This window comes from Bidens hawaiensis, unplaced genomic scaffold, assembly GCF_021521415.1.
Source record: "Bidens hawaiensis isolate Kalapana, Puna unplaced genomic scaffold, B.hawaiensis_p1.1 tig00033264_1, whole genome shotgun sequence".
NCBI classification, from domain to species: domain Eukaryota; kingdom Viridiplantae; phylum Streptophyta; class Magnoliopsida; order Asterales; family Asteraceae; genus Bidens; species Bidens hawaiensis.
In genome coordinates this window covers 46,447-62,720 of record NW_027495705.1, presented here as the reverse complement: position 1 = coordinate 62,720, position 16,274 = coordinate 46,447, and the positions used below count along the sequence as shown (strand labels likewise).

Here is a 16,274-nt window from a genome sequence, read left to right as displayed (position 1 = left end):
TTTTTCCCATTTTGAGCCTTTCAAATATAAGTGTTTAAATAAAAAAAACATTTTTTTACAGTGGGTTACACCCTACAGGTGTTTATTATTTATTTTGGTGTTACATTTATACATATTTAACTTCTGTATTTACCTGATTACTTATACTGAACAGTTTGTTATAAAAGTTTAATATTTTTTTAAGTCAATAATAAGAATAAACTAATTGTCATGTCAAATTTATTTAATGTATATATGTGATACACTATTTTGGGAGCCAGCCCATGATACAGAATGAAGTGTTTGCGGTACAAGATTGAATCAGACGAGAGCACACCTGTTGACGTGTACCTCACGATCATCCAGCCATGGTTGACCCGTCAACATGCCAGTCAAACACGAGCCACCAACATGGTTAGACGGCTAAGATACAATAAAAGTACATTTTGTTAAGAGACGTTTTAGACATTTGATTAATAATCAACCCTTTTCTTCCATTAATCGAATCAGTGCAGATGCTATTGAATGTGCATCATAAGGTGAAGTATGAAATGTATGCATATATACAAAAATAAATTATTTGCAAACATGTTAAATACAAGTTTGGCAATCAAAGTCAAACAAAGACAACCTGAGACAACTACTTGCCATCTGAACCTTTGCATTTGCCACATCAGCATAATATAGAACAAAATTTACTAGTTTAGTAAAGCCTAAACAATTTACTAACCGAGTAACCGCGTCCGATGTTCATACTCTCAAAATCCGGGTTAATTTGTAAACCTGGGCACTTCTACTGGGCAATGGTACTTCTATGCAGTTTCGCATACCATCAACTCTGCAACAAAACATATTTCAACAATTCATAATCAAAAGATCCAATATAGTTAATATAATATAATAATTGTGTTGAACATGTCATTAGCTTACCTTCTACTCATAGTTTTCCTAAAGTACTGATCCGGCCCTATGGATCCTTGACCACTATACTTCTTTTCATCCGAGTTCAGAATTACCTGTGTCCACGTAAAATAAACAGATCACAAAATGAAGACAAATTTAAAAAACAAAGAAAGAAAGAAAGAAAGAAAGAAAGAAAGAAATGACACTATATTTACTTGATACTCTCCAGCTTCTTCCACGCCAACACTGTATTTCTCATAAGAACTTGTGGGGTGAAAATTAAAGATAAAGAGAAACGGGCCTCGTTGATAAGATATCACCTGTACGGGCCCACCATATTAGTGTCGTTCACATGATGAATATTCGGAAGCCATCTAGAAATTGCTCTTTCTGATTTTTCCAAGTCCATCATGTCCTGTAAAAGAAGTATTATTTTACCCATTTAACCCATTAAGAGAAATGTATAACCCAAACTGACCCGTTTAGCTATAAACGAGTCAAAATACCTTATCAAAGGAAAGCAAGTTTTGATGGATCCCTTCTTTAGCAAGTAGATCCCAATCCCGATTAGCAAGTGAGAACGAAAATCCGTTACTTGACATGGGAAATTCCACCCGCTACGAAATATAAATAGCAAATTATTACATGCATTTTTCTCAGGGTTTTTGAAGGTAAATAATATCAAACAAAACTAAATAACAGCTCACCTTCGGATGGCCATATTCGTTACCCATAAAGTTTAGGTAAGCGCGACCACCGATTGAGTATGTAAGTAATCTGATCATCTAAATAACAAAAATAATTACTAAAGCATAAATTACACCAAATTTAATTATTAATATCTTAAAGGTAATCAAATATGCCTAAAGTACTAAACTAACCTTATGCAGAGAACAACCTCTAAGCAACGAGTCATTGATGACTGCTGATTGCTCCAAGGTTTGACCGTATAATATTTCAGCAAACGATCGCCCCCCGGAAATCGACTGTTGATAAATTAATCAATAAGATTGGAATAAATAAGCCAAAAAAAACCAATAAATACATAAATAATGATTTACCTGATTATGATTTTCGGCATATAAAAGCATTTTATCAGAACTTCGATTGATCCCTACCAGTGTGTCAACAATCTGGAACAAAGATTGATTTTTTATTAAAAAAAGTGATGAACTTTAGGCTGTGTTCGGATAATTGGATGTGTGCACCAAATAGCCCTTAAAAGTGCAAACCTTGCTCATGCTCCAACTAGAATCTTCAACATTCTCTAAAAACCACAACCACATTTCAGAAGCACGTGGGTTCACAAAGTGATCGAACCCTAGCCCACCTTGAGAAGTAGATTCACATAATCCAGGATAAAGTGTGGCCTAAGCGATTTAACCAAAAAATATAAATAATAAATAATACACAAGATTCATAGAGCACAAAAACTGTATTTAGTATTTACTTACATCTTCTGCAATGGTTATTATATTAGGATGAAGAGTATGCAATATCTCATTTGCCAATATGAGATATAATATTGCCGACCGGTCAACATATTGGTTATAAAACCTGAAATATGTTAGAAGTTATATTAGAAAATACATATTTGACATAAAAAAGAGATTAGTATAGACGGCTTACTCCTCCATATCACCGGTAAACGAGGCAAACCCGTTGTGTGTATACATCATTGATGCAAGCGAATGGAAATTGAAACCGTCAACATGGTACTCAACTACCCACCTGGAAATGAGAAATATTATACGTCTATAGACCGTATTTTGCTTTATATAGAGGTAAAAATGAAAAGAAAACACATTGTTACCAATTTAGATTGGACAGCAAATAATGGAGAACATCAAGATCTTCATACTTGAACATTCTTGTACCCCAAAATTTATGTTGTCCTCGCTTACCTAGTAAGGTGAGAAAACGAGAATACATAAATGTGTTCCTTTTCTAGAACTTAAAGCATCAAGTTTGTTAAAAATGTGTTAACCTGTATGAAAATAGCAGTCATTTGATCCGTCAAAGAGTGATAATCCAACCATTTCATCTGCAGCTGAGTAAGAATGAACGATGTCCACGAAGACAAGCAATCCAAGTCCTGTTTGTTTCATAATAAAGGTCAATACGCGGTCAAACATTCAGTTCTAAGGTTTTATGCATTCTATGAAATTCACCATGTGCTACATCAACTAAGCGCTTAAAATCTTCAGGCGTCCCATACCGACTGCTGACCGCAAACATATTGGTCACCTGCATTGACATGGGCCAATATTGGTTACATTTTATTTAACGGGCCAAACAAAAAAAGTAAAAAAAAAAATAGCTAAAATAATATCCTATATCATTTTAATGAAAAGAGTCGGATTATCTTTAAATTAATATAATTTTTGAAAATCATAATCGACACAATAATCATTTATTAAAAAGAACCTGGGACAAAAAGTGTTCGGTTTGACCCAAACCCATTTTAAATTTTACATTGTTTGCTGACATCTAAAAATATAAGTTGAAGATCAAACTCACTCTGTAACCAACAGTGAAATAATCTTTGTGCTCAACGACCCCAATTAACTGTACTGCATTGTATCCGGCTTCCTTAACATAAGGGAGAACCTGTAATTATAATGTATTTAGATGATCCCAACAGGGGCAAGAAATTATGGATAAAAGATTATGATATTACAAAATAAAACAATAGATATAAGAATTAACCTTCTCGGTGAACTCACTAAAAGAGGCGATTTTTGGCTCTGATCTACTAATACCAATATGTGCTTCATATATACGCAAAGATTTTGGAACTTTTGGAGTATTGTGTTTCCATTTATATGCATTTTCAGGAGGCGGTTCCCAGTGGATTGCATATCCTTGGTTTCCATCAGCTTCTGCATAATCAAGTCCCAACAAGAGCAAACATATCAGAAGAATTTGTTTTGACCAATATAAGAAGTCAAATAAGTAAATGGGTCAAAAATTCCACCTCTAAAACAAAAAATTTAAAGGAATACGGTACCCAATTTCCAACAGAACACAAAAATAATCAGGTTTTGGGTTGTAATATCTAGCCCGTTTAAAAACAGGGCTGGGTTGGCGTTGACATGTTTAATTAAACGGGTCGTGTTCGGGTTGACCTAATTAACTCATTAAATCAGCATGGTCGACCGACTAACCTGTATATACATTATGACCCATTTAATCCCATCTTTTGACAACCCACCAACTCGATTAATGCGTTTACAACTTGGTTATCACCCGCCAACCCATTTGACAATTTAGTTATATAGGTTAAACGGGTCGTGTAAGGGTTGATCTACAGGTCGACCCGCCAACCACTTTAGTTAAACATGTCGACCCACTAGCCAGCTAATCAGAATAGATTGGTACCTGGATTCACATAAGTAGCCCAGGCCGGAATTCGTTCTAAAGGCCCGTTAGGAGTGTTAAAATACACTCTATACTTGCTTCCATGAGAAATAGCAGGTGCATACTTCTTTAACCACGCCTTTCTTCCTTTACAGGTGTCAAACCAGTAAGCAATAGGAGGCTTTTTAGCCTTAAACTTAGCCCGTGAAACAGGATCATTAACAACATTAAATATATCATACTCTTTTCCACTATCCATAATATGTAAATGATTGAACGGGTCGTCTTTATTTTGCTCCTTCCACGTTTTGAAATCTATCTCAGAATTTTGCATTTCTTCTAACTCCTCTTCCGTTTGAGGCCCGTTTGGCCCAAAAATTTGCTCATACAATTTAGCAATAATTTCAAAGCGGGACTTTACGAACCGATCTTCTCCGGGCTCCCAATACTCATCATTTGCCTTTTGGAAAACTTCATCAGCAGTAACACTACTATCACCTTTATCGTAATCATCCACATAATTATACTGTTGGAAATAGAGTTCGTCTGGTTCTTCACCGTCTCTTAACTTATCTTCAAGAATCACGAACCAATACCCATAATCATCATGCCCATAATGCCCCTCTCTTGCACAGTTTTCAGTTGGAGACCAGTCGTTGAAATCTCCAATAATTGCACAATACCGTGCACCTGATTTTATTTTTTGGTATTAAAAGCAGAACCTTTATTTAAAAAATATGGACTGCTATCACGATATGAAGCCAAACCTGGTGCCCATTCCATGAAATCCAATCGATGTTGCACGTTACGGTGCATTCCTAATAACTCAAATCTATTTAAATAAAGTAAAGTAATGATCAACATATAAAATGATATAAAAAAATTCACACCTAACCATTATAGGTTGTGTTTCTATATGTTTTTATAGTGATTATCGCAACTTTAACAATTAGAACCAAATCAGATGATTGAAGCTAGAGATGGGTGCTGTTATAGACACACTACCCACACACACACACACATCACTTTTTAAACAGGCCGTACAATGTTATGTCAGACGCAGGCGTGTAACTTCTGACAATACACCTCTGTCACATCAGAGAGTTTCAGTAAGGCAATACGAACCAGTATAAGGTTATGAGGGCCTCTATAACTTTTGCAGACCACCTTAAAACGCCTTTTATACCTTATTTCATATAACTTTTCCACACCATTCATGTTGTATAACCTTACATGGCCCATTTGATATGAGAAAAATGTTATACGGCCTGTATAACCTATAAATGGCGTGTGGATAGTATGCAAGTGGTGTGTGGATAGTGTGTCAGCAGTGTGCATATAGCCTCACCCCTAGAGATACGTAGTTACATTTACTGTTTACATGTATTTCAGTAATCAGTTGATGTTCAAGAACACATTATTTGACCCTAAATATATAAATTAACCATTATTTAAATACAAATATTCATAATAATCTAATTATTACTCAAAGAAACATGAAAAAAATGAAGAACTAACCCAGAAGCCATGTCTCTGAAATCAATATGTCGCTTCAAAATTTCATCTTTCAAATCTTTAAGAGACTTATACCTGCATTCACAACAAATACCAACAAAAATTCAACAAAATTAACTAACTTTTTCAAAAACAGGGGAACCCTATATTCTCCAATTAACCAAAAGGGTGTTGCTAAACGTACCCACTCTTTCAACAACTTTTACCATGTCCTCCAAAACATTTTTCCGCTTAATAACCTTTCTTTGATATATCAAATAAAAAACTGTTAAGTCTCTAATTTTTACTTTTTTTTTTCTTTCATTATTATTTTTATTGCTAACTTACATATTATTCCTCCAAATCATTTTTTCCAGTTAATAGTCTGTCTTTTATAGTTTTTTTTTTATTTCAAAAAACTATAAAATGAAAAAAAAAATGTTAAACGAGACTAATTTGGCATTTAAAATATTAAAAGGAAATGAAAGTTTAGGGGTGTACATTTAGCAAGGGAGACGGGTACGTTTAGCTTAACCGTAACCAAAATTCCACAAAATCAACAAACTTTTACAACTATAAACAAAACCCATACCTTTCACGAAGATAAAGTGCAAAACCCTTATCAGTAATTCCACATTTAGAAAGAAACCCAACTGGGTCGATCCCTTTATCAACAGATTCCGGGTTCTTGGACTGCCTCTGCCGGGGTTTCGGCGGTGGCTGCTGGCCGGAAGAAGCTGAACACCGCCATTTGTTAACCGGGAAGTAAACTGATCGCCGGAGAGTGATGTTCCGGCTGTTAACGGACCCGTCGGGTGTTGGCGGGAGTGGGATTAGAGTGAGTAGTGAGAGTGATGATGAAGTCATTAGATAAGAACGACGGTGAAGACGAAGAAGAATTGGGGTTTTGGGTTTAACAGAAAGATTTTATAGAGGTGCCTTGACTATTAGTGTTTGCACAAAGTGATCCTTTGTATAGAATAAGTACCAGAAGTTTTTCAAACTATGTTGTGATTACAGAAAAGCAAGGCATGCCCGAAACCTGACCCGAAAAAACTCGAACCCGAATCAACTTGAACCGAAAAACCTGAACTCGAGAAAAGACTAACCTGAACCGAAGTAATTTGGGTTGGTTTTCGGGTTTGATTTATAAGTTTCGGGTCAACCCGAATAAATTTTTAGTTTTGAAATTAAATATATTTTTAGGTATAATAGGCTTAGTCTTAGCCACTAAAGTTATCAGTTGATAACCCTAATCGATTGTTGTCATTCCAACTATTATGGATCGATTGTTTATTGTTAATTAATTTTTTCCGTTTATTACAAGGGTCAGGCTAAACGTACACCCTGGTTGATTGTCTTACCCCCCCCCTTGGAAAAAACAACTTTCATATTACCCTTTAAAATCATATAATTACCAAATTAGCACAAAATGAAGGATTTCATATTATTTTTTTTACAAGTCGCATTTTTTTTATGATTTCGGGTTTGGTTTAGGGTTTATGGTTTGGGTTTAGGTTTTCGGGTTTAGGGTTTAGGTTTTCGGGTTTAGGGTTTATTTTGTAAAAGATAAAGAGGTAAAATAAGAATATAATAAATATATATACTATTAAAATTAAAGAAAAGATATTGTAAATATTTACAAAATTAATACTAAAAAAAATAAATTAATAGTAACACTTGATAATTTTTAATTTAATATATGTAGTGGAGATTATTAAGTTAAAAAATATTGTAGGGACTAATATGTATATAAAGAATGTTATGAGGTAATAGTAATTAATCTAATAATTTCAGGGGGTGTATATTTAGCAAATACGGTGTATAGGGGGGTACGTTTAGCAACACCCTAATTACTAATAGCAACAATAATCGAACAACCAAATCACATCCGATTGAAAAGACTATGGTTCGAGTTAGTTACTTAGTTTAATTCTTCTTTTGAATTGTTTATCAAGTTATGTTGGTTTATTATTTGATTATTAACATTAAGAGCAAAGAACAATATATTGTTTTAATTTTAGCATTGAAGTTTTTTAATTTTTTTTGTTTTGTTTTCTATGATACTCGAAACCCAATTAGCCCGAACCCAAAAAACCCTTGAGAGTTTTGGGTTGGGTTTCGGGTTAAGATTTAAAACTTTGAAACCTGAAGAACCCGACCCGAAAAACCCGAAACCCAAAAAACAAACACGAAGAACACCCCTATAGGAAAGTAGAGATGAGACCATTTTCGCTACCGATATCAATCACCGAATTCGGTACTGATTTGGTACCGTCGTTACCGAATCGGTACCAAGTTTTTAGTTTTTGGTATCGGCACGGTACCTATATTTCCAGAAGTTTGCACGAAATACCGGTACCGATACCAAATATTGGGGATTTTTGGGATCGGTACCGGTTCCATCCCGAGCCCATCCCTACAGGAAAGCCCTTAATAAACTATTATTTCTTGATTGTTGGTTTTCGTTTGCTCAGGTTTATCAGATTTAAATGTTGAAACCGATATAGACTGAATCAGTTAAAGTTTAGATTTCCTTTTTAACAACAATTGTTTCAAAACCTAAATTTTATCCTTTTTTTAGTTGTACTAGTAAAAATTTGAACTAATTACTTCACATTTGTGAGTGAGGGGAACACCATACTTTTGTATCGTCATTCTTGTGGTTGGATGGTTTCCAGGTTTGTATTGAAACCAAAAGGTCGAAGTTCAAGGTTTGTGGTGGAAGAAGAATTAAACTTTAGAATGAAAACGATCTGAATTTATTTCAGATTCAGTTTTAAACCAATTTAGTAATTTGACAATTTTAAAGTGCATTTTAACTTAAGTGAAAATCACTAGAATAGCTATGTTGACTAAAAATAGCCATGAAATTTGTTTAATTACCACTTCATCTTTTTTGCACAGGATGACGAAGAATGGTGCAGGAGATTCTTATCACCGATCTATATTGACGCACGAGCAGGCTATCTGCGCAAGAAGTGATGTGTTGTGCATATGGCACAAGATAAGGGAAAAATAACAGAGCTAGAGGTACTGAGAGGCTAGAGCGAGAGATGAAGAGTTGACACATTAGCATGAAGTCAAGACCATTTTGATAATTCATAAAAGTCAGGACATCTTTTGCATTTGACACTTTTGATTTCCTCACATCTGAAGCTGTGGAGTTAGTTAGCCGAGTTCATGGGCTAAAGCATGGTAATGTTATGACTCCAAAATCTATCAATGTCTGAATTTATTTCAGATTCAGTTTTAAACCAATTTAGTAATTTGACAATTTTAAAGTGCATTTTAACTTAAGTGAAAATCACTAGAATAGCTATGTTGACTAAAAATAGCCATGAAATTTGTTTAATTACCACTTCATCTTTTTTGCACAGGATGACGAAGAATGGTGCAGGAGATTCTTATCACCGATCTATATTGACGCACGAGCAGGCTATCTGCGCAAGAAGTGATGTGTTGTGCATATGGCACAAGATAAGGGAAAAATAACAGAGCTAGAGGTACTGAGAGGCTAGAGCGAGAGATGAAGAGTTGACACATTAGCATGAAGTCAAGACCATTTTGATAATTCATAAAAGTCAGGACATCTTTTGCATTTGACACTTTTGATTTCCTCACATCTGAAGCTGTGGAGTTAGTTAGCCGAGTTCATGGGCTAAAGCATGGTAATGTTATGACTCCAAAATCTATCAATGTAGTTTTTAAAAGACTTGGTTTTGCAATTAAAAAAGGAACAATGACGTAGCTTGTTACCCGTTTCCTTTATGTTTTGATATAAATACTACTTTTTCATCGGTGAAATCATTTATGTGTATAGTGTTTTTGGTTAATAAGACTATTTTGATATTTGTTACTTTTATTAATTATATCTATCAATACTAATAAAAGAAAATAATTCTGAACACATGTCATTCTGAGGTTAATTCTCATTAACAAATTTCCTCCAAAATCAGGTCTCTTCTATTGGTGGAAAAGAAAAAAAAAATCTTGGTTCTAAATATAGTATTAATTATAAATTCAACATGCCGTATTAATTGTCAATCTCCATTGATTGAATTATTAATGTCATAAATTATATTTTCTAAACATATTTAATATACAAAATATTAATATAATAATTACGTGTCATAAATATATTTTCTTTAAAAATGAAATGTATATATAAAAGAGTTTATATTTAAAAAGTATATTAACATTCAATTTTTTAGACATCTTCATATTGAAAAAAACTATAATAATTTTTTTTTAAATTTTATTTTACAAATATTAAGTCTTCAAAAGCATAAACAAATTTTCCATTTTTATACTTATTATAAGACTATTGTGATAGTTGAACAACAACGTGTTTATAAGGACATCATAAAAGCTATTAAAAAGAAAAAAATTATGTATTTTTTATCGATGGCCAGGTATGGAATGTATAATATTTTTGTGAAAGACTTTAGTTACATCTTTCACATCGAAATACTTCATTGTTATAAATGTTACTTCCAGTGGCATTGCTTCATCATTGTATACCGATAGTATAACAACTCATTCTCGATTTAAAATTCAAATATATTTAATGATATAAAAGGACTATATTTGTAATACATTTTTTACATAATATAAAGAGACTTAGTTATATTTTTTTGTTTGTATCAAATTATTCATTGTAATTTATACATTAATTTATCCCGTGTAATACACGAGTTTTTAAAGCTAATAGTTATATATAAAGTAATAACTATTTTGAAATTTGTCCACTCTTAAATTGAGATGAAAAATTGAACTTAAATTCGTTTTTAAATTAATTTAAAACTTTTCCGATTTTAAAATCAGTATAGTTTAATTTTAATCGTTGAGTTTCAACACTTAGATTACAAGTTTTCAAAATTTAACGTTGTTACTTAGTAAATTGTATACAAAGTTAAAAACAACATATTTGCATTTGGTCCATTGTTGGACTTCTGAGATCCCAATTTCCCGCCTCCGTGAATTTGAGACAACAGGCGACAGCGTAAATTTGTTGGCTAAAAGTGGAAGTTAAATATTTTTATATCTTTAGTTGACAACTTGACATCCCTTTATTCTAGTTTTAGAGGACACATGTAACCAACTTCATGGAATTACGTGGGTTCACTGCGTTCATGGTATCTTAAGATAAAATTTAGTATTTTTAGTTTTAAGGTTGTTACCATTATTTTATAGTTATGTGCTATCAATCTTTTTTAGTATGACTTGTGAATTTTTCGCAGGACAAAGGAAACCACAAATCACGTACGACATATATACACGAAATACATTTATAGCATACCCGTTTAAAAAAGAACTAGGACGAAACACGAGTGGTGACAACCAAGATGTATAAGTAAATATGACATATGACCAGATCAGATCCGAACAACACACGTTAGAAAGAACATCAGGAAAGATACACGATTGACTATAATTAGGAACATAAAATTGAAGGCACAAGAGAGGACAATGGACTCACGTTCTATAAACAAGTTTTCAAATCAGGGTCATCTCCGAGAATCGTGTAATTTTATGGATTGAAAACGAAAAAAATTTGAGCCTTAAATTAGTTGAGTAATAGGGTTTAACCATTAAAAAAACACATACATTTTTTTTTCATAAAATATAAATAACTAAAAAAAAAAATTGGTCCTACAGGGTGTCGGGCTAGGGTCAGTCAACCACATGGCCCTGCCTCATAGCCAACCTTGTTTTGAATGCGAACATATTTACCTATCGTATGACACACATGAACTCGTTAAGCAGAAAAGGTTTACTCAAACCAACCAATTTTAAGAATAGTTTCATAATTATGATTCTGGAGCGTATAAAAAGTGTAATGAAGATAAACATGTAATTATTTACATTTACTAATACGTAGAATATGGCATGGTAAGAAACCTAGTTGACAACAAAACTATAGAGTATACCTTAAACAACATCATAATATACACATAGAGTGCATGGCAAGCGGTCAACTCCTCCCTTTACCACCCTATAAAACATCAACCCATCGGATCCATCTTCCTTAAACCAAATTATCAAATCAAACACTAGCATCACAACCTTAAAGCCAACTCTTCTGAGATCAATCTTCAACTTACCCTCAACCATCATGAAGATTATGCAAGTAATCTTCATGGTATCAATCACCATCGCACTCGCCCTCACCATAACCATCACCACCATCTCCACTGCCACCACCACCACCAACCCGTCATCCCCAACCACCATAAGATCGTTTCCTTCAAGGCACACAAGCCGCTTCCTAGCGGAGAAACAACCAAACCCTAGAGCGGCTGACCATTGCAAAAAAGACGACGAAATATGTTATGTTTTGGAAGGTAAAAACTCGACTTGTTGCAATAATAAGTGCATGGATTTGAATGAAGATAAACATAATTGTGGAGCGTGCAAGAACAAATGCAAGTTTACCAATTCTTGTTGCAATGGCGAGTGTGTGAATTTGGCTTATGACAAAAGGAATTGTGGGTCGTGTGGGAAAAAGTGTATGCCCGGTGGTTATTGTATATACGGTCTGTGTAACTACGCATGATCGGCTTATTATTATTATTATTATTATTATTATTATTATTATTATTATTATTAAAGGTCCTGATTCGATCGTTGATGATTCTTCGTGCATGTGTGCTATAATAATAATGATCGTATTGTGACGGTCAACACGAAAATTTGTTGTTAAATTATTGTGCTTATACTATGTGTCGTTTTTAAGGATTCGTGTAACAAAAAAATTGTAATGGTGTTGTTTTTGTGAAGTTGTTGTTCAAGAGTTTAGGCAAATTTTGATGATTTGTTTATGAAGCTTTTTTATTTTGAGATGATTGGTGATGCTTTATGAATTTTGAGTAAATGTGACGATTGACGGCGTCACATGACCGATATTTTGCGCGTTAAACAAGAGATACTGACGTGCAATTGTTGATCAATATGTGCTTTATTCCATGTAAAATTGCTTTCATTTTTTTTTAATTCATAAAACTAATATTTAAATGATCTGGTTATTAATTTGACTTCATTGAAATACTAGGTTATGCATGTTATTGTAGTATTAAGATTTTTTTTATGACCAATATAATTGTCGAGTATTTCATTTCAAATAAAAAATGACCTAATTATAATAAAGAGAGGTAAGTGGGCAATAAGTTGCGCCGTCACTCCTTTATGAATGGAAAAACCGATCCTGATGAAAACAAAATTATCGTTATTCGGCATCGTTGAGTTACTGTGCACGATCCGCTGAAACGTAGCAGCATTGGGTGCAAGAGACCCAAATGTATCAAAAGCAAAATGAATGAAGGCGTGTTGATTCTCCACACACGCCTTCTCGTGCTTAGCAATTTTTCATGTTTATGCCTTTAGCACGGCCTACCTAGCAACAAACCCGGTGTCCCTAAGCCGGACAAGAGGGGACACCCTAGTAAGGTCCACACAAGCATCCCCCTGCCCATCCAAATACAAGAATGTCCGATGGTCAGAGAGTATACCTTCCTTCACGAGGATCCGACAAGAAATTAAGAGGAGCCTCTTTTATTGCCGAGATTCCCGCCCGTTTTAACACATCATAAAAGGGCATCCCTGACCAAATCATGTTTATATTTAAACCCCGGGAGTTCTTTGCAATGAACCGCGTGTTCACCAAAATTATCTAAACAAACCTTACGGTAGACCGGACATGGCTCATCAACTGGGAACATGGGATCATTAAACGATATTTAAGAATGGCTCGATAATCCACTGATGACATGTGTTGGCCTAACCCTTCGATGGGGGTGACAGTCAAAAAGTTTTAAGCATGAGGAGCCTAAAGACATTTTAATACCGCTCTCTGACGAGAGGACATGCCAAACTTTTCTCCCAAACTTTGGACGATTTTACTATAAAGGGCACTCGTCAAAGCATTTTGGGCTTTTTTTTGGGAGGGGGGGGTTGTCCTTATTAGCGAACCCGCCAATATCAAGATCGGGAATAAAGTTGTGCAAATAATCCATCGCACACCCAAAATCAGAATCTAACCCATCAACACCACAGTCACGCAAAATGTGGTTCTGTAACTTCCAAGATTGTGCTCTCGAGGCAACGAAAGCATAGATGGAAACATGCTCAGCTGAATATAACCCTAAACCACCGAAATGGATCGGGATGGAGGCTAATCTCCATTAAAAATCCCTAAAAAAACGGACCCCCACATACCACAATATCCTCAATTTTTGCTCGAAGTCCTTTGTCAAAAACAAAGACAGCTTCCTTAACAAACATAGGCTGACATGCTCGGAGTCCGAACAACAACTTAGCCACCCCTATACATGAGCGAAGCAAGAAGAACTGAGTTGAGCTCGTATAAGCCCAAGCTTGGCACATTTGACTTAAGGGAGCTTGATCTTGGCTTGTGAGTAGGGGTGATGTGACACATTGGGTTGAATGAGTTGTATTAAATTGTATATAATGAGTCAAATTAAAGAAAGAAAATGATTAAAAAGGGTTGACATTTCTCGATGTTTTTTTTAATGGAACGAGAAAAATGAATGAAACTTTTTAGTACTTTTACCTTTTTAGGTTTTGAATCATATTTCGAGATATGACTTTTTAATTGTTTTTTTTTTTTATTTTTTTAATGAAAGGTTTTTGAAATGAGTCAAAATGGGTTGAGATTTTGGAAACCCCTCATCAAAAAATTCAAAAATAAATAATTAAAAAATCATATTTCAAAATATAAATCAAAAACTGAAAAAGTAAAAGTGCTAAAAAGTTTTCTCCATTTTTCTTGTTCCATTAAAAAAAACTCGAGAAATGTCAACCCATTTCAATCATTTTCTTTTTTTAGTTTGACTTATTCTAACCCATTATATACATTTTAATACAACTTATTAAACTCAATGAGTCAAATTTTCCATCCCTACTAGTGCGTAGTTTTTCAAGTATGCGCCGCCGCGGCCCGAAACCCGATCTGAACCCGTTCCGAATCCAAAACATGTCCCGTGTCGAAACTCGACTCGTGCAGAAATCTGTGTAGGCTCGAAACCCGTTTCAAACTGAAACATGTTCCGATCCAAAACCCATTTCGTGCAAAAACTCATGCTGGGTCGCAACTCATTCCGACCTGAAACCAGGCCTTGCATAAAATTTGTGCTGACCCGAAACCCCAATCTGAACTGACCCCGTTCAGGTCCAAAACCCGTCCCGTGTCGAAACCTACCCCGATCTGAAAACCTTATTCGAACTTTACCAGTTCTAATCTGAAACTGGTTTTTGGTCAAAACTCGTCCCGTGCAAAAGCTCGTGTCGGACCAAAACATATTCTAAACCAATAACCTATCCAACCCGAACCCGTTCTGATCGAAAACCCAATTCGACCGAACTCTTTCCTATTGAAACACGTCCCATGCTAAAATATGTCATGGTCTGAAACCGTCTGATGCGAAAACTCGTGTTGGACTGAAACCGATCCAAACCGAATTTGTTCTTACCCGAACCCATCCTTTGCCAAAATCCAACTTGGCTCGAAAGTCGATCCAAGTCGACCCCTTTCAAATCAGAAACCCGTGTCGTGTCGAAACCTATCACATGTGGAATCCTATGTTAACTCGAAACCCGTTCCGAACTGAACCCATTACGATCTGAAAATTGCCCCATTTCTTTAAGACACCAACCCACATCGATCAATTCTTTAAATTTGCCAGGAAAATAACAAGATGGAATTTCATGATTTCATCTTACCAGTTTTGACATTTTTATTTAAAATAATTGACCTAAACCAACTCATATAATTTTAAAAGCGACTCAAACTGATCTAATTAAATTAAGTTGTTTATTTGATGTATACCCAAACTATAGTCAACTAATGCCTAATTAATGGACATGTCAGGTTTGGAATCAAAGGTCTTGTAGTCTAGTGGTATTAAGTTTGAGAGTTTAATCTTTTTGATGTAGATTTAGGAGTAGAAATTAATAGTAATTAGTTGGCGGTTAAAAAATATATGTATAACCGATGATTCATTCCATGGATGAGATTAGTCATTAGACTAAATACAAGGTGAGGTACATAAAAACTAGGAAACTTAGAGCCTTCTATATTTACAACAATAAATTTAATAGATATTCAAAATATATTGCTAATAGTTTGTTGAACCAAACCAAAACTTGTCTACAAGAATAATGAAGAAACGTTATTTGTTGGGACCAAACAAAAAAGTTTTAGTTAATAACTAAATTAGTTGAAACTGCTTACCCCAGACTATGAATCAAAGCAGCATCAATCAAACTAAACAAGACTCAGTTTTGGTAATGAAACAATATTACTATAGTAAAAACTTTAACGTTTACTTGATTAGTGAATGTAAACTGTAAACATGACACGACAACTACGCTTCTTGCTTTGTGTTTTAGAATATATATATTTTTTTGACAATTTTCTTTAGAGATCTACAATACCGGCATATGCAATATAATAATAGTCGGAAAAGTTAGTAAAAAAACTTTATATGAAGTTAACACATAGCCAAGATGAATAATAG

General features: G+C 34.3%; 1 protein-coding gene and 1 pseudogene across 2 annotated transcripts; one reads left to right on the top strand and one right to left on the bottom strand.

The window, feature by feature from the left end:
• Positions 1-507: 507 nt before the first annotated feature.
• LOC143584715 (1,4-alpha-glucan-branching enzyme 3, chloroplastic/amyloplastic-like) lies at positions 508-6,701 on the bottom strand (annotated as a pseudogene). The gene is made up of 19 exons (XR_013144409.1): positions 6,329-6,701; positions 5,761-5,832; positions 5,010-5,074; positions 4,264-4,932; positions 3,592-3,764; positions 3,403-3,492; positions 3,054-3,129; positions 2,870-2,977; positions 2,696-2,786; positions 2,512-2,613; positions 2,337-2,439; positions 2,115-2,252; positions 1,944-2,015; positions 1,764-1,868; positions 1,590-1,667; positions 1,389-1,499; positions 1,098-1,297; positions 910-995; positions 508-817 (listed from the first exon to the last, which is right to left on the bottom strand). The product of XR_013144409.1 is annotated as a 1,4-alpha-glucan-branching enzyme 3, chloroplastic/amyloplastic-like (transcript).
• Positions 6,702-11,632: 4,931 nt separating this feature from the next.
• LOC143584720 (uncharacterized) lies at positions 11,633-12,333 on the top strand. Its single transcript, XM_077066706.1, has one exon. The coding sequence runs from the start codon at positions 11,855-11,857 to the stop codon at positions 12,293-12,295; it is 441 nt and encodes a 146-aa protein (XP_076922821.1). The 5' UTR covers positions 11,633-11,854; the 3' UTR covers positions 12,296-12,333.
• Positions 12,334-16,274: the final 3,941 nt, after the last annotated feature.

Bases quoted from the DNA above. Each gene is read 5' to 3' on its own strand.
- LOC143584720 (XM_077066706.1), top strand. From the start codon at position 11,855: ATGAAGATTATGCAAGTAATCTTCATGGTATCAATCACCATCGCACTC.